Source organism: Oryza sativa, chromosome 4 (assembly GCF_034140825.1).
Source record: "Oryza sativa Japonica Group chromosome 4, ASM3414082v1".
Taxonomy (NCBI): Eukaryota; Viridiplantae; Streptophyta; class Magnoliopsida; order Poales; family Poaceae; genus Oryza; species Oryza sativa.
In genome coordinates this window covers 7,333,771-7,355,575 of record NC_089038.1, presented here as the reverse complement: position 1 = coordinate 7,355,575, position 21,805 = coordinate 7,333,771, and the positions used below count along the sequence as shown (strand labels likewise).

The window sequence follows — 21,805 nt, the reverse complement described above, 5'->3', positions numbered from 1 at the left end:
CCTCGCACCACGTGGCAGCTTGAGAGCGCTTTTAGGATGTTACATGTCAGCTTGAGAGCGATTTTAGAAAAGTTAATGGACTTTTAGTATATAATAGATAGATAGATAGATAGATAGATAGATAGATAGATAGATAGATAATAGATAGATTCCAGTTGTGAAGACAAGAAATTTTGATCTTGCACAAGTTGTCATTACATTCCAGTTCTGTTTTGTACTATCCGAATTCAGAAACAGAGCACCATCCATAATACCATACTGCTTATTTAAAACCTGCTAGCTGCATGCCATTCACTCGTTCAGATTTCAGAGTGATGGTTGTCACGCCGTCGGGTAGGAGGCCATCATGGCGAGGCCACAGACGCCCTCCTTGTCGGCGACGCCCCTCTCCATCCTGACGTAGCCGTCCTCCCCCCACGACGTGCCCCACGAGTTCTTCATCAGCCAGTACTTGGTCCCGTCGCTCGCCACGCCGTACCCGACCGCCGTGATCGCGTGGTCCAGCTCGGTGGCGCAGCCGGCGGCGCCGGAGAGGACGCCGCCCTTGTAGAACTGGAAGTGCCGGTCGCCGCCGTCGATGGCCACCGACACCGGCTGGTTCGCCACGGCCTTGAGCAGCGCCGCCTCGTCGTTCGCCGGCACGTCCTCGTACCCCTTGATGGTCGCGGCGGCGGCGCCGGCGCCGGCGGTGGCGCACTTGTCGTCGCTCGCCGTGTACGGGTAGTCGGACTCCGCGGCGAGGCCGCCGTTCTTGATGATGAAGTCGAACGCGTCGTCCATGAGCCCGCCCTCGCAGCCCTGGTCCTCGCCCTTGACGTCGCACGACACCAGCTGCTGCTCCGACAGCGACACCAGCTTCCCCGTGGCCAGCTTCACGGCTCCCTCCATGGCCGCCACCGCCGAGAACGCCCAGCAACACCCTGCACACGCACGCACGACGCAGCACAACGCTCTCAGCTCGCCATGGCGGCGAACGCCACCTCACGCAAAATGGGACGAACACCACGCACGCTTACCGCAATCGCCTTGGTCCTTGACGGGGTTGACGGCGCCCTTGCCGCGCCAGTCGACGCTCGCCGGGAGATCGCCGGTGCTGACGTTGGCGTACCGGAACGACGTCGGGGCGCGGTTGCCGCGCGACGACGACGGCCTGAGCCCCGTCCGCGTGGCCCTGAACTCGGCGTTGGTGAGGTCGGCGAACTGGTTCTCCTCCAGCCAGAACTTGTGCTGGCTCGCGGCGGCGTTCACCGACTCGATGAACGCCACGTTGTCCCTGAACACCTCCAGCCGCCGCGCCTTCTCGGCGTCGTCGGCGTAGGCGCGGCCGTGCTTGGCCATCCACCGCTCGTGCCGCTGCGCCATGGCGGCCGCGTCGACAAGGTCGCGCGCCGCGAGTGCGTGGGCACAGGCGACGGCCAGTGCTACCAAGGCTACGGCTAGTTTCTTGGAGAGATTAGTGTAAGCCATCCTATATATGCAATTAGATTAATTGCAAATAATTAAGTGTTGCTACCTTAACTAACTATAGAAGTGGGTGATTGTTTAGCTTGGTTTGTTTGCTGGATACTGCAAGTGTTGTGGGGTTTATATAGGCGTGGATTGCGGCTATGCACTTCCAAAATGGCAATGCCATTGCCTAAAATGAAACAATTGACGTGACAACTTTGTCTTTGCATCGTGCGTTCGTGATGATATAAATTTGAAGTTTGTACGACAAGTGCGCACTTGCTGTTTTTGAGTACGTAGTGATATAGAGATCCTGTTAAGCAAGTTATAAAAACGGACGTGATTACATAGAGACTGCACGCTATATTGTCTTAACCAGAAACTCATCTCATACATGGTTGCCTACTAGTACACCAAATGATACATGTCTTTTTTTTTTCTTCTTATGGATTTTTCTTTAAATTACCTATCTGATCTATAATCCGATTACACCATTGTGTTCGTTGTAATTAAATCTTTACAACAAGATCTTACATGACTATATTTTGATAAAAGAAATATCTTTGTTGTAAATTACTTTTATTATATATGTAAGTTACTTTTATCATATATATAAATTACTTTTCGATTTTATTAAATTACTTCTTATATATTCATAATGTTGTGCGCTGTTTATTTTATTACTATTTTTAGCCAATTCCATAATTTGTGTTGATTAAATTTAATTTCTAGATAGACTCATGTTTTTACCTCCATAACGAATCTACTTCTAATGTCATGAAAAAGTTACTTCATTTTTGTTTTAAGTTACTTCTTAAATTATTTTTAGACTTTATTGAATTTACTTTTATATGTATAACAAGTAATTTAGTGAAATCTAAAAATAATTTAGATATAGGCCGTGTTTAGATTTATTTATTTTTTCAAACTTCCATCTTTTTCGTCACATCAAATGTTTGTTGGACACATGCATGGAGTATTAAATGTAGACGAAAAAAAACAAATTGCACAGTTTGCATGTAAATCGCGAGACGAATCTTTCGAGTCTAATTACGCCATGATTTGACAATGCGATGCTACAGTAAACACTTACTAATGATGGATTAATTATGATTAATAAATTCATCTCGCAGTTTACAGGCGGAATCTATTATTTGTTTTGTTATTAATCTACGTTTAATACTTATTATGTGTGTCTGTATACGTAAAAAAAATTGGCACACGAACTAAACACAACCATATTATAAAAGTAATTTGTAATTTTTCATCAAAATATAATCATGTGAGAACTTGTTATAAAGATTTAATTCTTACGAACACAACCATGTAATCGGATCGTAGATCATATGAGTAGTTTAAGAAAAAAAATTATTTGCAACATAGGTGATAGGAATATATTTTCTACTTGCTTGATGGACTAGAACTATAGTTAACGTGTCTAGTTATGGTTTCTCGTTAGCACTAAAACGAGAGCCTCTTAATTTAGATTTTGCTATTACAAAATGCTTTTACTTGATGAAATGACACGAATATTTGGTCATTCGATTTACATTGAGATATGAGTCTCGACCTGTTGTCTTTGGTGTTTCTCATCCAACGATGTCTTCTACTAAATGTTTTTGTTCCACGAAGCTTAAAAACCAACATTATTTCTTCTCTCGCAAAATCTCCTCTCACTAACCAGCGGTCTGTTCAGTAGAAGAAAAACGGTTGCCATTTTAGTATCTCTTTTTAATAAAGTGACACCTAAAAATGCAAGTTTTCCTGTTGCCGGCTACATTATTTTGTTTGCAGTGTAATTTTTAATGTGATTGATGGTAAATAATTAAGATATGATTTTTACTCATTTTTTTACATTATTGTAATTGATGGTAAATAATTAAGATATGATTTTTACTCATTTTTTACATTCTCTTTACGTTGAAGTTACATCCTATAATAGTGGCAGATGCACCAACGTTCATGAGGATATTCAAGTCAATTCCCAAGATATTTTCAAGGTTGTACGATGTAGTAGTTCATCAAGCTAGGTTTCTCTTGTTTGTTAAATGGTTAGTGCATGCATCACACAACCCAGTGATCCTGGGTTTGATCCCAGCCTTTACCACTGACTGGTAAAAAATCGGGCTTGGTGCCGGTTGGGAAACCCTAATAGATGCCAGTTTCCAACTTGGCACCAAGTAGGCGGCCCTAATAAGTGATGCCGGCACCAATGTCTCACATGAACAAGAACACAAATCTCACATGAACAAGAACAACAATATCTCACATGAACAAGAAAGAGGGGTAGACAACCGCTAACGTTGTTCCCCCTACCGCCGCCGACGGATCCGCCGCGAGAACCCCCGCCGACGCTGGATCCACCATGGGAGACCCCACCGACGTCAGACCCGATGTGGGAACACCCGTTGACGCCGGATCCGCTGCGGAAGAGCCCGCCGAAGCCAGATCTGCCACGGGAACACCCGTCGACGCCGCCCATTCGTCCCGACGCCCGATACATGCGGGAGACCCCGCCGATGACACCCTGCCCGCTGACGACGCCGCCCCGCCCGTCATTGACGCCTTCGCCATTGGATCCTCCTTGGGAGAAGCCACCGTCGCTTAAGCCAGTTGCGGGGAGGAGAGAGAGAGAGAGAAGGGCTCTGATTGGCTCGTCCGGTTCAGCTCGGTTAAGGATGGTGCCGGCTTTTTAGAAAACCAACACATTGGTTTTTATTTAATTGATACCCATAATATATTATAGGTGCCTTTTTTTTAAACGGTAGCTATAGGATAGGTGCCGGTTTTTCTCTAAAAAAGGCACATATAGTTGCTTAAAGGTACCGGTTTTGTATGTTTTCAACCTGCGGAGGTGGGGAAAGCACTATAGGTGCCATTTTTAACTATTTTTTGGCACTATATCGCTATGTGTATTTCTATAGTAGTGTCCGTAGAATCAGGTGATGATTTAATCGCGGTGATGAACCATTGTCAAAGGCGATTGTTTGTGAAAATATGGTGAAGTGTTTTCAGACATTGAATAGTGTGGTTGGCATTGGGTGGTCGGTTAGACCAGTGGGTTTGGTGCGCTCCGATAGGGCTACTCAACAGTCAGGCTGGCAGATTCTACGAGTTGGATCGGATTCGGATCAGATTTGTGTTTTTCTAGACCCCGACGATCAGAGCGACATAAGGCAAGTAGTCTAACCAGTGGTGTCACAGCGGTCCGACCGGTGGATAGGATTCGATCTAACCAGTGTTGGTCCAGCGGTTCAACCAACGACACACTCTATCAAGTTAGAGCGTTCTTTTTATTAAAAAAAATAGTTTTTTTGTGTTACTACCGTTCACCTTCTATGCTAAGTTTGTTTCTTGTATTCGATCATACAACCCCTTTTTCTCAATTGATTTCCGGCACTCTCTCCTTTCTTGTCCCTCAGTATATCTTCCAGTGTTACTGTTTTTGATCCAATGGCATTCTAGCAACGTATGGATGAAACAAGAACCCTAGTGGTATAACAACAATTAGACGAGATGTACTGGCAGATTGACAAATACAAGAACCCTACCTAGTGGGGCTTATGCAATATGCCCCCTAGTAAAATAATACGCAAGTTTTCAAAACAATATGGTCAAATTGAGTATGCCAGTCAATCGTGCTTTGTTCAATGTTGGTAGGACGTGAAAACGACGGAAACTATGTATGTAATGGTGGAGCTTCCAAAAGTATGAACAATGATTGTCCCACCTTTAAAAGGATGTAATTTATTTTTCAGGCAGCAAAATAATCCATTATACTATATTTTAACACAAATCATTTCATATTATTCACAAACATACGGAATTTTGCCACTTTTAGTACAAATTTAGGTAGCACTGACAAGTGACACGTTGAACGATTCATTGGACGCCCGAGGCAATGTCTCCCTCCATCTCATTTTAAACGCAGCCATGAGTTTTCGTGTCCAACTTTAATCGTCCGTCTTATTTAAAAACTTTTCTAAAAATTAAAAAAACAAAAATATAAGTCACGCATAAAGTATTATTCATGTTTTGTCATCTAACATCAATAAAAATACTAGTCATAAAATATTTCAAATAAGATAGACGATCAAAATTAGACATGGAAACTCAAGGTTACGCTTAAAATGGGATAGAGGGAGTATAGTTTTCTCCTTGGGCTTTTAAAATCCTTCGTATTGGTGGATAAATGGAATGGCACTAAGACAGTGTTTAGTTCCCTTCAAACTTCCATAAATTCCATCATATCAAATATTTGGACACATATATGGAGCATTAAATGTGGACGAAAAAAAACAATTGCACAGTTTGCATGAAAATTGCGAGACGAATTTTTTGAGCCTAATTTCACCATGATTTGACATTATGATGCTATAGTAAACATTTGGTAATGACAGATTAATTAGGCTTAATAAATTCGTCTCGCAGTTTACATACGGAATCTGTAATTTGTTTTGTTATTAGTCTATGTTTAATACTTCAAATGTGTGTCCGTATATTTAAAAAAATATTTTGGCACATGAACTAAACACGGCCTAAATTCTATTATATTTGTAAACGGAGGGAGTATTTATTACAATGGAATAGAAAAAAAAACCACATACACATAACAACGTGAAGCCTCAAGTTAATTCTCTACATTCTAGCTCGTTCAACCAAACAGAATTTTAGTTTTGTTACTTCATATAGAACGTGTTCCACGAACCTGAAACGTGGTTCCTAATTAATTCCAGTTTCGAATTGCTTGATGAACTATACGACCCTTCCGAGGAAAGCTTGTGATCCAAGCAGGTAGTGCTCTGCCCATATGCATGGTCTTCTACAACGTTCTAATGAGTGGCGATTTGACTTACTTGGTGAAGGTCATTTTCCTTGGTAAGCAGTGCATATATCCTGATTTAACAATGCTGTCACTCAAGTTAAACTGGCCACCGAATACAAGCAAGCGCACTAGTTTCCTCAATTCGAGACTCCATAAGCTGCACTTAGTTAAACATGTACTACCTCCGTCCCAAAATAATTGCAGCCGTGGAAATACGTGTCCAACGTTTGACCGTCCGTCTTATTTGAAAAATTTATAATTTTTTTTAAAAAAATTAGCCACACATAAAGTACTATTCATATTTTATCATCTAATAATAATAAAAATAATAATTATAAAAAAATTTCAAATAAGACGAACAGTCAAACGTTGGAGATGAATAGTGCAAAACTGCACTTATTTTGGGACGGAGGGAGTATTATATTTATCATAAAATTTTAAACTCCGGTTTGAGCAACCCCGGTTAGATTTTCTATGGCACCGAAAACGAGAAAGATCATTAGTGGTGACTAATGAACTATTAAATATTTTAAACATAAAAAATAGATCTATTTTATTTTCTTAATATATAAGAGTTTTCATAAAACACATCCGTTAACAGTTTGAAAAATGTGCTAACGAAACTTTGAATTGCTCAAAACAACTCAGCCTTACACACAGTACCAACAACGGTATTATTGCTTCCTAACAACTTGGGTATGTCCTGTGAATTGCAGCAAATGAAATATACGTCCACCTATACCTTCAGCCATTGGCTGGTTTAACTTGAGTGACATGTTAGTGCAGTACATTGGAAATGTCACTAATATCCATTACTTGTGGTCCGCAATCCTTCAAAAACTAAAAAAGCACAATGTTTCAACTTATGTGTTTGCTGATAGGCTGTTTATGCACGGCCAAGCATCTTTGTGAGTGAGACCACTAGTTTCCACTAATGGATTGATGGCGAGGCTGCTGTCAGGTTGGTCAGATACAGTTCGTTATCAGTCCAGTTTGTGTTGTTATATTCAGGAGTTCGTTTTGCTTCCTTATACCAAGTCACTATGCTGTCTATGCACATGGAGTCCACGTCACTCTTTGCAAATAAAAATGCTCTTAAGTTCAATAGTTCATCAAGCAATGTAAACAGATAACCGTATGCATCGTCCCATTATACAAAATCACACTCAACACTATCACTACTAGAGAACTAATCTTTCGTGGATCGGCCAAAAATCACATTAGTACCGGTTCCAATAGCATCTGGTTGAAAAGCCCAACGCCACTTTATGATCTTTAATACCAACAGTCTCGGTTTAAAAAGCATCTGGCCCCTACTATCTTTTGTTGCTTTATATATAATCAGTGGCGGACCCAGAAAAGCTACACTGGGTATGCACTAATACATATATACATATCTCTCATACAATAATATAAGTAGAATTGGAAATCTAAGTTACATGATACAAATAAAGGCAATCCCAATATCAAATTATACATGCAAAGTTACTATAGAAATTAAACCATCATCTCATATGTATTGAATGAAAATAGAAATTACAACCAACTAATTTAATTGGTTTCTTCATCAAAACGATCTTTTCAATTGATAACAATGTCAATATATTGATTCTATCTAAACTCTAAATTCAAATCATGCAAAATCTTCTTTAAAACAATTAGGATGTCGATTTCTCAAAGTCAATTAATATATTCAAAATTAAGCTACAATTGGTGAATTGGAGATGATTCAAATCTGTTAGTAAAGTAGTACTACGAGACTTGATGCAATAGATGGTTAGGAGAATAATACAAACAGTAGATTAACCTAACAATAGATATATATAAAAGGTCAAACCAAATCAAAGCATTGGCAGGAGTAGCTTGGCAGCTGAGTAGCTTGACAGCTGAGTAGCTGACAGCTGAAGTACGTACTACAGTACTAGCTAGCTTGCTTGCTTTGGAGCTCGTGCATTGAGAGAGAGAAAGGAAGTCTACTAGTAGTACAGTAGGAGCATTGAGCAAGCAGCCTACTGCATACTGCATACACCTGCATAGTTCCTGACTTCCTGGTGCAGAGCTGATCCTAGCAAAATTTTCAAACTTATGGGTATGCCAGTGCATACCGGGAACCTATGGGTCCCCCTGTATATCCTCTCCTCCACACTTATCCTCTCCTCCACTCCTCCTCCCTTTTCCTCATCTTTAATTTCCTCCTCTCTCTCCTCTCTTTCTCTTTCCTCTCTCTTATCCTTGCGGGAGTAGCGAGGAGCGAGCGAAGGCGGCCTGCGCGGGGGCGGCAGCAGCCCGCGCGGCATTAGCTCTGGCGTCGACGAGTGGATGATTTATTTATTTATTTGTTGATTTATCTCTGAATTTGTTGATTTGTGATGTCTTTGGATTTGTAAATTTGTGATGCGAATTGTGAATTTGTGATGTCAATTTGAGTATGTTCATTCGATTTGTGAATTTGTTGATGATTTTGTGATGTTTATGTGAATGTGAATGATTTTATTGTTGAGTTTGGTTCGAAATCAATATGCAAACAATGGAAAAAACCAACCGGAACTAAAGATAAATCTTTAGTCCCGGTTATTTCAACAGGAACAACAGGGACTAAAGATCGACATCTTTAGTCTCGATTTGTAACCCGGGACTAAAGGGGGTTGCAAACCAAGACTATTGTGGGTTTCTCCAGTAGTGTATCATCCAACATAATCATTTAATGATACAAAGACGTATAATAGGATACTGAATAAAATCATAATTATTTTTATGAACAATGGAAAAGGATCATATACCCTGAAACTATTACTTCAATTTTTTCTATCCACACATGGGGTGGGTTAGCTAGTTTGTGTTCCATAGTCTGCAGCCATTCAGAATATGAAAAATTCAAAGACTTAGAAGTACTTCCCTTGGTAGAACACAGGAAAGGACTCCAAACAAAAATGTACGGACAATTTAATAACACAGAACATAGTAGCAAACGAAATCATACAACGCTCAAAAGATTTTCTTAAAATCCAATTACCTGTCTGAAAAAGTGAAAAGCATTTAACAATGTGATCAGAGATTTCTAGTAACAAAATTTTTAGTAGTACTCTCATTGGATTGACAATGCAGTTTGTGCTAGTACTCCCTCGGTCTCTAAAATATCATCTTTCTAGCTAGCTAAGCACTTGGGCTAGTCTAGGTGCATATAGCTAGAAAGAAGGTATTTTAAATATGAAGTATTACTTACTATAAAATTATTGATGTGTCAAGAAATTTCCATCAACATTTTCGACTGCGAAATAAATGTGAGTGGCCCTTTTACTGCTAATAGTGTTCAAATTATTGTAATTGTGTTGCGAACATAGAAGGAATAATGAAACAAGAAAACAAAATTGCTCCACAAGAGAGCCATGCATGCATGGAGCCAATCATGGAATTTGTAATAAGTCCATCTATGAATTTGTAAATTTGGGATTTTATTGACGCTCTTCATTCCTAATAATAAGCACGCGGATTATGTGGTACATAGCTAGGGGGTGAATATTAAGCCAGCTCAGCTCGGTTGGGCTCAGCCTAGCTAGCTCGTTAGCATACCGAGTTGGCTCAGCTCGTCTCGTTATAGTAACGTGCTAGGAGGCTGGCTCGGCTCAGCTCGACAGCCAGTTCAAGCTGGCTTTTAGGTCACGAGCCATATCAACATTCGTGCCCATATTGCATGTCCAGCAAGTTAGGGGATGAAGATCATGATTATTTACATGTCCATCAATCCATCATCCATGCAAATATGCAACGGGGAAAACTTCAACGGATAAGTCCATCTATCCATACTCCATAGTTGACATAATATGATAGTAACATGTCCATATCGTCCGTGCAAATATGCAAAAATGCTACTATGCCATGCAATGCAACTAGCTTAGATTAAATATTACTATTACAATCCAGTCCTTCATGTCCATCAAACCATCACAATTCACAGAATCACAAAAGTTCGTGCCAAATTGCCAACATCAGCACCAAAATACGCAAGCAATTCTCCTTTCTTCTATCAAGCAGCATCAAGGCAACACCATCCTCCTCAACATCAAGACCATCAAAGAATTACAAGTTGCTCGCCACCACACCATGTGGAAACTCCACAAACTCAGTGTCATCTTCATCATCTTCCCCTTGAAAAAAGAGTTTAATAATTAGCATTGGTGCACTAAATACAAGTACACAAATACAAATGCATAAGAAAAACAAAACTGATTCGAAAACAATCCAAATGAGCAATACATACTGTCAGGGTTACGGGTCAGGCATACCCACTACCCTTCGGTGTACGTCACGTAACGACATGGTATATCTATGCGTACGCGGATATTTCCTTTGTGATTAAAGGAAACCTTTCGTGAAATCGATTGATGAGGAGAGTCCTTCTCGGACAAGAATTGGGTTACCTACGTGTCGTGCCAGGTCTAGTATATTCGAGTCCTACTCGGAGAGCATCAGACCTGCGATATAAAAGGGACCCCCTGGGGAGGCCATGGATCATCGAATCTCAGAGCCAACACAACCCACACAGCCTACGAAGCCGGAGCCTGCGAGGAGCCAAATCGACGAGAGCTAGTCGAATCAACTCGACTACAATCTCGCCAAACCCCCCGAGTTCCATCTTTTCCTTTGTAACCTGTGTTTTCCACCATATAATCCCATATCGTCGACAACAACGCCAACACCAGCTTCAGCCAAGTTTTTCCTACTTCAACAATGCTGGTATGGACTCAAGTCGGCGAAATCGTCTACCCGGTTTACACCACGATGCCGATCTCAACCGGTCCTCCAATGACTGGAAACGAGAACGCCGTGGCTACGAACCAAGACGCCTCCATGTCGAAAAATCCACCCGTTGAAACGGAGAACGGATTGCCGACTACGTCCAAACTCGTGAAGGATTCTGATGTGGCCAAGCTTTGTCCTTCTGACATGAATCGCGGGCCGATAAGGATAACTTCCGAAGCTACCAGGTCTTGGTGTCCTATCCACAAAACCAAGAAACATACCTTTCAAGATTGCTGGGTATTCATCAATGTCCGTGCTGAAATTCGCGCCTGCAAAGAACGTGGAATTCAGCGTACTTCTCCAACTCGGGACGACTATTGTCCTATCCATAAGACAAAGAATCACGACCTCTCAAGCTGCAAAGTTCTCCTCGGCGCCATGAAAACTCCGTCTCCTAAGTCATACGTCCCCGTCAGGGATAACGGCAAGGAACAAGGAGCGACTCCGGCCTCAGATCGATTCGTTGGGGTAATCGATCTCGATCCCCACGAACCATCTGTCTTACATCTCCTCGAAGACTATGGGTCATCGACGTCAGGCGCGGCGCGGAAGGTATTGGCTATCGATGAAGTTGGCACGTCAGCACAAGCCAATGCGGAGACGGCGAATCAATCGACTACTCCAGCCCAGCACATCAGGGTTGTTCAAGCCATACTGAGGGAAACACCTTACGATCCCGTTCTGAACAACGACCTCGAGCGTTGGACGGAACGATTACGGGCATCGGTGACTGACCTTAGCAATGCGTTCGAAGAAGCCGCCACCGCAGCACAACAAAATCGATCGCCAGTCGGCGACGCCAATGGTGAAAATCCGGAACGGAGGGAATCACCCCAACAAGCTACCCCTCCACCTCGTGGCACTGGCGATCTTCGAGATCAAATCAACGGTCGCCGAGAAGCACGACGCACACGGGATGACGCAAACCGTTCCCGGCGTCATGTCTCCTCACGACGCCATGATCGAGGAAATCGTCCAAACGAGGACCGAGACTACGACGATCGCGACCGGCGGGGGCCAGACAACACTGGTCATGGCCGTCGCCGCAACGACGACGATGAAGGAGATCGGCGTCGAGACATGTCACGCCCAGAAATTCACTAGTAATTTCCGAACTTATTTGTGCATATAATCCTCGTCCAGGAATCAGCCGAGGTACACAAACTGACAATTTAGTATGCAGATTCATCAAATTAACTAAAATGATAAATACTTACTTATGAGGCACTTAGTCCTCACCAAGAAGAAAACTGCAGCGGAAAATAAAATCTAGCGAAGCTCCGGCTCCACTCCCACAGGCAGCTCAACTGGGGTATAAGCCAAACGTCTTCTCCTTCGGGATCTTTATTCTTCAACTGAGGTTGATTGATTATTGCAAGGTGAGCATATGACATACTCAGCAAGCCACACAGCAAATATGCAAGTGCACAAGGATACCAAAGGATGGCATAATATAGGCTCATTTGCAAAAGCAGCATTTAGCAAAACATTTAAGAGAAGTAAAACAGTGGAGTAATTAATCAGAAATTTTAATCAACACTGAACAACACGCCCATGCTGCTCAGGCCCAACCATTCTGAAGCAACCATACCTGGCTGTACAGATCTAATCTCCAAACCAGGAGCTAAGCAAATTATTACCAGGTATAACATCTATAATTATTGTGAGAGGTGTGGGACTAATCACGAAAAACATTGCTCAACTCGCCCATAACCGCGGGCACGGCTATTCGAATAGTTTTACTCTGGCCAGAGGTGTACCACTGTACCCACAAGACACAGCCCCACATCATGTCACCATGTGCCTCAGTACCACCACGGTACCTCGGAAAGGGGCTGTGACAGTACCCCTTGCATAACACAATCCACCGCAGCGCACCATTCCTGGATCATAATCACCCCCTCAAAAACCAGAGGCATGGACTCCCCAGCGACCCCCGTGGGCTTATCTCCGCCACTTCTCAGTCTGGTGCTCCGCAATGAACCATGTTATACAAAAGGTAAAGCCGTTGCCCACGCTGGCTTGTGGTTGGCACGGTTAATGTTTCACAACAGTAGCTCGCGAACCGGTCCTTAATTGTCATGAGCACGACTCTCAAAACCATGTGCTCACAACCCACCATTATCAAGTTTTAGTTGGCAAGTAATTAATTAACCAATCACGATTGACCATCATGAGCTACCATTAAACCATCCTTAAATAATGAGTCATAAGTTATCCCAATAGTGTGCTAATGTTTCTAAGCATGGCTAAGCAATCATATCTAATATCTAGCTGAACCAATATATATAGCTCAACTAGTCAAGTTATAATCACCCAAGGTATCAAGGAATAAAGTAATCAATGTAAACAGGCCATAACAAAGGAATAGGTTCACACCACCCAGTGACATTCGAAAATAAATGCACAGTTGAAATAAATAGAGAATTTAAATATAGGATCAACATGCTCAAAGGATTGTGTTTAGGATCTGTGTGACTTGCCTTGCAATAATCGGTCTTCAATTAATCTTCTTGAATACTTCCGGCGCACTCGCGAACCTTCGCAACGACGGAAACGACAAGCTAACACGCAAAACGAAGAAAAAGACTAATAAAAACCAAATAAACAATACATGAAAAGTAAACAAACATGTAGATCATAATTTTAGATGAATTATGAGACTTGAACGGCCTCATTCTGACTTCATATGAATTTATTACGAATTTTACAAGATTAAATCTAATTAAAGCCCATTTAAAAAGAATTAAATAAATTTAATTCAATTTATGGACAATTTTAATATGTAGATCTTTATTTTATATAATTTTTTGCAACTTGAACCACATTAAACTGAGTTACAGTGAATTAGTTATGAATTTTCAAAGATTAAATCGGATTAAAACACTTATATGGATTTTAATGGAATTATGACGCAATAATGAATTATTTTTGAAAAGGAAAAGAGGATTATTGCGTCAGCGGGTCGGGTTCACGGTGAACTGGGCGCACGGCGGCGGCTCACGGAAACGAACGGCCGAGATCGACCCTATCCAAAACGGACGGCCGAGATCGATTGGTCCACGACCGGCTCACGGCAGACGGCGACGATGACGTCAGCAACGACGTCAGCGATGACGTCAGCACCGGCGGTGGCTCGGCAACGCATGCTCGCCGGTGAACGACGGCGCGGCGGCGCAAACGAAGAGCACCAGGACGTAGAGCGCGACGCGGCGAACTCACCGGTGACCAAAGAAGCGGCGGAGAAGCAACGGACGGCGCCGGCGACGAGGAAAAAGCGCCGGAGAAGATCGGGTCGACGGCGGCGACGGTGCTCCGGCGGTCTTCAGCGACGGCGGAGGAAAGCAAGGGTTCGGAGGAGAGAGATCGATCCGAATCGAACTCAAGTCCGTCGATTTCCAAACGAAATTGACCGGAGTTTCTATAAGAGAAAAGGAAGAGGAGATCGAGGAGATCATTTCCCCTCAAAAGATTCGGCCGGAGAAGGAAAGGATCGGCCGAATTTGGAAGGAGACGGCGGCGGCTTGCGCTAGGGTTTCGGGCGGCGGCGGCGGCGCGAGGAGGACGACGACCCTGACAGGTGGGTCCCGCCTGTCAGCGACACCGAGAGAGAAGAGCGGCGGCTCAGCGGACTGGGCCGGACTGGGCCGAGGAGAGAGAGGGAGCGGTTTTGGGCCGACTTTCGGCCCAAAGCCAAAAGAAGACTTTTAAAAACCTTTTTCAATTTAAATTATTCATGAAATGCAATTCCATTTATTAAAAATACTTCCTTAGCTCAAATAAATCCCAGAAAAATCTAGGAATTATAGAATTAAGCAAAGTATTTAATGAAATTTTATCTAGCCCAATTTTATGTTGAGATTTAGCAAATTAAAATTAGATCTTCTCTTTTAGGCTTTTAAGATCTTTTCTAATTATTCCTTTTAAACAACAATTTATAATTTAAGGATTTTAAACAAGAAAAGCTCTTAACAAATATCATTAGATCATTAATGATCAAATAATTACTGAACTGTTCTTTGTATCATTTAGGAATTGAGCTCCGAAAAATCCGAGAATATTTCAGAGAGTTGACTTAATCATGGAGAATTTAATAAAAATTAAATCCATCCATGCTTTAGATTTAAGAAATTTTATTTCCCACATTTAACTTCACTTGTAAATTAAAGAACATTTAATATAAATTATATTATTAATTTATTAAATAATTTATAAATCCTGAAACAAAAATCAAGATGTGACAAGACAACAGCGAGAGACGACGACAGGATTCCCGAGATCCAGGTCGTCATCCTCGTAATCGTACGCCGGAACCAAGCGACCCATCGTCATCATCATCATCATCCGCGTCCTCTTCATCGTCAGACAGACATCCAGAAGGTCACGCGACCACCGACAACCCACCGCTCCCAGTGCTGGGTGTAGGGCTTTAAGTCGTTCCCTACGTGATGTCCGATGGCCTGAGAGATTCCGACCCGGAGCTATTGAAAAGTATGATGGGAGCACCGACCCAGAAGAATTCCTTCAAGTCTACTCGACAGTGCTTTATGCTGCCGGAGCAGATGACAATGCGTTGGCGAACTATTTACCAACCGCGTGGAAGGGTTCTGCACGTTCGTGGCTGATGCATCTCCCCTCCTACTCAATCTCTTCGTGGTCAGACCTATGGCAACAGTTCGTCGCCAATTTCCAAGGAACAAACAAGCGCCACGCGATCGAAGACGACTTACACGCGTTAACACATAACTCGGGGGAATCATTGAGGGGATACGTTCGACGCTTCAACGAGTGCAGAAACACAATTCCCGAGATTACCGATGCTTCTGTAATTTGCGCCTTCAAGTCCGGTGTCAGAGATCACTACACTACCCAGGTGTTGGCAACAAGACGCATCACAACTACTCAAAGGTTATTCGAGATCGTTGAGCGGTGCGCCCACGTGGATGACGCGCTAAGACGCAAGAACGACAAGCCGAAGACCGGGGGAGAGAAGAAACCAACCGCAGACGCATCTGAGTCAAGCAAGAAGAAAAATCACAAAAACGGGAAGAGAAAAGCTCAAGCGGAAGTCCTCGCAGCAGAGTACGCGAACCCTCCCAAGCGCCCAGACCCACAAGGCAGCGATACAAAAAAATCATGGTGCCCTATACACAAAACGGACAGACATTCTCTGGAGGATTGCCTTGTTTTTAAAAAGTCGCTCGAGAAGCACATGGCGTTTGAAAAAGGCAAGCGGGTACGTGTTGTCGAGAAGAACGAGGAGTCACCTCCTCACGAATCAGATTCTGCGTACCCAGACTCCGACCTCCATGTCTCACACATCTTCGGTGGCTCCACAACGTATTCCTCCAAGTGAGAATACAAGAAAGTGGAACGCGAAGTCTGTTCGACTTGGCAGGGGGCTGCACCCAAGATGAAGTGGTCTGAGCAGAGAATAGAGTTCTCGGCAGAAGACCACCCAAAGACCTCTGTTATCCCAGGACGGTATCCGATCGTGGTCAAACCCACCATTCGGAACGTCAAGGTAGCAAGGGTTCTCATCAACGGAGGCAGCTCGATCAACCTCCTCTTTGCCAGCACTCTGGATGCAATGGGAGTTCCGCAGAGTGAGTTGACACCAACCACTCAGCCCTTCCATGGAATTACTCCGCAATCATCGTCCAGACCTTTGGGCAAGATTACGTTGCCTGTGACCTTCGGCCAAGCCAACAACTTCTGAACAGAGTAGATCACCTTCGATGTCGCTGAATTCGATACAGCTTACAGCGCCATCATCGGGAGAACTGCACTTGCGAAGTTCATGGCCGCATCCCACTACGCATATCAAGTGCTCAAGATACCGGGACCGAAGGGAACAATCACTATTCAAGGGAACGCAAAACTGGCGGTGCAGTGCGACAAGCGGAGCCTCGACATGGTCGAGCAAATGCCCACCCCACCCGCCACGTCTGAGCCACCCAAGAAAGTGAGCAAGCTAAACAAGACGCCGAAGCCAGACGGCGCCATCAAGATCGTTCCACTCTCTATTGCTAACCCCGACAAGACTGTCAAAATCGGGGCTACACTAGATGAGAAATAGGAACTCGCGCTCATCACCTTCCTCCGCGATAATGCCGATGTGTTCGCTTGGCAGCCGTCCGACATGCCGGGGGTCCCCAGGGAGGTGATTGAGCACAAACTAATGGTGCGACCTGATGCCAAGCCAGTAAAGCAAAGACTGCGGAGATTTGCACCAGATTGAAAACAAGCCATACGAGAAGAGCTCGACAAACTTCTCAAAGCCGGCTTCATCAGAGAAGTACTTCATCCAGAGTGGCTAGCCAACCCAGTCATGGTGCGGAAGGCCAACGGAAAATGGAGAATGTGTGTCGACTTCACAGACCTCAACAAGGCCTGCCCCAAGGATCACTTTCCTCTCCCTTGAATAGACCAGTTGGTGGATTCAACAGCCGGATGCGAGCTTTTAAGCTTCCTCGACGCTTACTCCGGTTACCACCAAATCAGTATGGTGAAAGAGGACGAGGAGAAAACAGTGTTCATCACGCCATTCGGGGTATTTTGTTACGTTAAGATGCCTTTCGGACTGATAACCGCCGGGAATACCTTCCAGCGCACGGTCCAGGGCGCACTTAGCAACCAGCTTGGCAACAATGTCGAGGCTTATGTCGACGATATCGTTGTCAAAACCAAGACAAGCGACTCATTGATCGATGACCTGCGGGAAACGTTCGACAACCCCCGACGATATCGCCTCATGCTCAACCCAGAGAAGTGCACGTTCGGAGTACCGTCGGGCAAGTTACTCGGATTCCTCGTTTCTGGCAGAGGAATAGAGGCGAATCCCGAGAAGATCAAAGCAATTGAGAACATGAAGTCGCCCACAAGACTTAAGGAGGTACAGAAGCTAACCGGATGTATGGCAGCATTAAGCAGATTCGTCGCCAGGATGGGAGAACGAGGACAGCCTTTCTTCGCCTTGCTGAAGAAACAAGACAAATTCGTATGGACACAGGAAGCTGAGGAGGCATTTATTGCACTCAAGCGCTACCTATCAAAACCCCCTGTACTCGTTGCTCCCCAACCTAATGAAGAATTATTCCTTTATATTGCCGCTACGCCATATTCCGTTAGCACCGTCATTGTCGTTGAGAGAGAGAAAGTGCAGCGACCAGTTTATTACGTCAGCGAAGCTCTCCATGACGCAAAGACAAGATATCCATAGATTCAAAAACTGCTCTACGCAGTAATCATGACATCAAGGAAGCTACGCCACTACTTTCAAGCCCACAGAGTCACAGTTGTCTCCTCCTTCCCACTCGGCGAAGTTGTGAGAAACAAAGACGTTGTCGGCCGCATCGCAAAATGGGTAGTCGAGCTAAGCCAATTTGATATCCACTTTGTGCCGCAAACAGCCATCAAATCTCATGTGCTTGCCGACTTCGTGGCCGATTGGACCATACCAGATAACAAGTCAGACAGCCAAGGCGAAAATGAGACATGGACAATGGCGTTCGATGGCGCACTCAACAGCCAAGGAGCAGGGGCAGGATTTATCTTAACATCTCCTTCTGGAGATCAATTCAAACACGCGATCCACCTCAACTTCAGGGCAACCAATAACACTGCAGAATACGAAGGACTACTCGCCGGGATACGAGCTGCAGCCGCACTTGGGGCCAAGCGACTAATCATCAAAGGGGACTCTGAGCTAGTCGCAAACCAGGTGCACAAAGACTACAAATGCTCCAACCCCGAGTTATCCAAGTATCTCTCAGAAGTCAGAAAGCTAGAGAGGAGGTTCGATGGGATCGAGGTTCGGCACGTCTACCGCAAGGACAACGTCGAGCCAGATGACCTAGCACGACGCGCATCCAGACGAGAGCCGCTCGAGCCCGGCACTTTTCTCGACGTTCTGACAAAGCCATCGGTGAAAGAAGTTAGCGGCGAAGTTGGCCCGAGCACCCCCGACATCAGCTCAGAGGTCACTGAGGCAGAATGCGAAGTTGCTGACATCGAAACTACAGACGACTGGCGCAGCCCATTAATCAAATTCATCGGCAGCGAGGAGTTACCCGAAGACGATACAGAGGCTGAGAAAATAACCCGCAAAGCAAAGATTTACTGTATGATCGGCAACGATTTATACAAAAAAAGCGCCAAATGGGATATTTCTCAAATGCGTCTCTACCGACGACGGCAAACAACTCCTCCTCGACATACATGAAGGCATATGCGGGTCACATGCCGCCGGTCGAACATTGGTCGGCAAAGCCTTTCGACAAGGGTTCTTCTGGCCAACAGCCCTTAAAGATGCATGCGACATGGTCCAGCGATGTGAAGCCTGTCAATTCCACAGCAAGCACAAAAAGCTGCCTGCACAAGCGCTCCAGACTATCCCTCTGACTTGGCCGTTCTCATGCTGGGGGCTAGACATACTTGGTCCATTCCCACGAGGACAGGGCGGCTACAGATTCCTATTTGTGGCGATCAACAAGTTCACCAAGTGGATCGAAGCAGTACCCACCGGGGAAATCAAGGCCGATAACGCCATCAAGTTCGTCAGAGGGATATTTTGCAGATACGGACTACCGCACCGCATCATAACCGACAACGGCTCTCAATTCATCAGCGCCGATTTCCAGGATTACTGCATCGGCTTGGGAGTCAAAATATGTTTCGCCTCGGTCTCTCACCCTCAAAGCAATGGACAAGCCGAAAGGGCGAACGGCATAGTACTACAAGGGATTAAAACCCGCGTCTACGACAGACTCATGTCACACGACAAAAAATGGGTTGAAGAACTCCCATCAGTACTATGGGCCGTGCGCACTACACCGACAACGTCCAATAAGGAAACACCCTTCTTCCTCGTGTACGGTTCTGAAGCCATGCTCCCCGACGAGTTACGGCATCAAAGCACACGAGTACAGAAGCATTCCGACGAGAACCAGGAGAATCAGCGAGATATCGATGTAAACCTTCTCGAGGAGCATCGTGAGCGAGTTGCCGTCCGAGCAGCTAGCTATCAACAAGCCCTCCGCCGTTATCATGAGAAGCGCATCCGAGCACGCATACTTTCGATCGGCGACTATGTCCTCAGGCGAGTTCAAACTCAAGCGGGGCGAAACAAACTCTCACCAAAATGGGAAGGACCCAACACGATCACACAAGTCTTGCGGCCAGGCGCATTCAAAATCGCCGACGGCGACGGTCGCGAACTAGCAAATTCGTGGAACATTGACCAACTACGTAAATTCTATGTATGAGTCAATACCGCTATACCTGTAAGCACCCTTACAGTATCAATAAAGCCTATTCCTTGGTCTCATATGACGACCAAAGTGTTTTCACCCAATGACCCCTTACTCTGACGACACCTAGCGTTGAAACCTGTCCTTATGTCCCTTTACGCCGTCTCGACAAGGCCTCCGAGGAACCTAAGGGATCTTCGGCTAGGGACGCCCAGAGCCGATAAGGCCTTATCAGATCCTTCAGAGACAAAAGACCATGTCAGATCTGGTCGTGTAAGAGTTCTCGCCGTGCGTATTAACCAAGCCGTGTAATCGAAAACCGAGCTTTCCACCTTCACGACTGGGGGCTAGGATCAGAGCTTATTCAACCAAGACATGCCAAGGGTCTAAGAGCCTTGCCACCTGAGGAAATCCCTCCGACGACAAGGCTGGGGGCTAGGGAGAGTGTACGACTCAAACGGCTAACCAAAGTCGTTAACTGAGAACACACTCTTATGCACAACATCCAGAGTAAGAAAACATTTGTTAAAGATTAATTTCTTTATTCACAAAACATTCCTTACAGTTTATACATAGATATTTCGCTGCATTACATCTTCCCCTAAAATATTTGGTCGCAGGATACAAACATTACCAAGACGGCCAACGCCAGTCCATTGATTGGAAAATCTTCTCGGCCAACGGCGACATCGACCTCGCAAGGTGATCTATCTCCGCCGGGTTCCTCCGAGAATGTAAAAAACCTTCACGTAAAAATTCGAGATCCAAGCGCGGGCGGTGATCTCGCAGGCAAGCCAGCATGTGTCCTCCGGCATATCGGCTCGCTCGACGACACTCTTGCTTCAAGGCCTCGTCGATTCGCTTGCCAATGCCATTGAGTTGGGCACAGGCCCCGTTGAGCCACGAGATGTACCCGGCCGCCGATTCCTTAGGATCACCGCGGACTACCCGAACTCCCGGCACACCCTAGCCATCGTGGTGCAGCAACTCTGCAAGTAAGACGAGAACCACACCTCGCGGCCTCGGAGCGTTTCCACAGCTTTCTCATTCTTTACGGCTAGCATTGCTCTCTCGAGTTCCGCCACTTCAAATTTCGTCTTCCAGTATTGGATACGACGATTTTGGGTCGCAAGGGCATCCTCGAGATCTGCTAAACGTAACGACCACTAAGACAACCCGGAAACCCCCAAAACAACGATAAGGTTGATAGGCTACTCACTTGAGGCAGTTGTCGTCACTTCAACCTCCGCATCAGGAGTTTGGTCCTCGACGTCATGTGAGGCGTGCAGTTCAAACTCGAGTACCGGAATTATCGCCAGTGACTCAGGCTGCCCACGTTGCCGGACATCCTCGTCATCAGCATCTCTACAGTCGATAAGAGAGATTTCCGAGATCAACGGTGAACAAAGATGGTAATCATGCGCACGAAGGCAACCAGAGTTTAAGATTTACAAGTCAGAAAAAAAATATACAAGAGATCCTA

General features: G+C 44.8%; 2 protein-coding genes across 2 annotated transcripts; one reads left to right on the top strand and one right to left on the bottom strand.

Moving 5' to 3' along the window:
• Nucleotides 1-126: 126 nt before the first annotated feature.
• LOC4335170 (senescence-specific cysteine protease SAG39) lies at nucleotides 127-1,581 on the bottom strand. Its single transcript, XM_015778767.3, has 2 exons — nucleotides 1,017-1,581; nucleotides 127-920 (listed from the first exon to the last, which is right to left on the bottom strand). The coding sequence occupies exons 1-2, from the start codon at nucleotides 1,465-1,467 to the stop codon at nucleotides 322-324; spliced, it is 1,050 nt and encodes a 349-aa protein (XP_015634253.1). The 5' UTR covers nucleotides 1,468-1,581; the 3' UTR covers nucleotides 127-321.
• Nucleotides 1,582-16,283: 14,702 nt separating this feature from the next.
• LOC136356148 (uncharacterized) lies at nucleotides 16,284-19,295 on the top strand. Its single transcript, XM_066309728.1, has 7 exons — nucleotides 16,284-16,382; nucleotides 16,470-16,677; nucleotides 16,831-16,877; nucleotides 16,965-17,117; nucleotides 17,205-17,276; nucleotides 17,643-17,985; nucleotides 18,484-19,295. Exons 1-7 carry the CDS (start codon nucleotides 16,284-16,286, stop codon nucleotides 19,293-19,295), a joined length of 1,734 nt encoding a protein of 577 aa, XP_066165825.1.
• The last annotated feature ends 2,510 nt before the right edge of the window (nucleotides 19,296-21,805 follow it).

Bases quoted from the DNA above. Each gene is read 5' to 3' on its own strand.
- LOC4335170 (XM_015778767.3), bottom strand. From the start codon at position 1,467: ATGGCTTACACTAATCTCTCCAAGAAACTAGCCGTAGCCTTGGTAGCA. The intron at 921-1,016 runs GTAAGCGTGCGT...GTGCGTGTGCAG, and splicing joins CAAGGACCAAGGCGATTGCG to GGTGTTGCTGGGCGTTCTCG.
- LOC136356148 (XM_066309728.1), top strand. From the start codon at position 16,284: ATGGCGTTTGAAAAAGGCAAGCGGGTACGTGTTGTCGAGAAGAACGAG. The intron at 16,678-16,830 runs GTGAGTTGACAC...AATTCGATACAG, and splicing joins TGCAATGGGAGTTCCGCAGA to CTTACAGCGCCATCATCGGG. The intron at 17,118-17,204 runs GTCAAAATCGGG...TTCGCTTGGCAG, and splicing joins TTGCTAACCCCGACAAGACT to CCGTCCGACATGCCGGGGGT.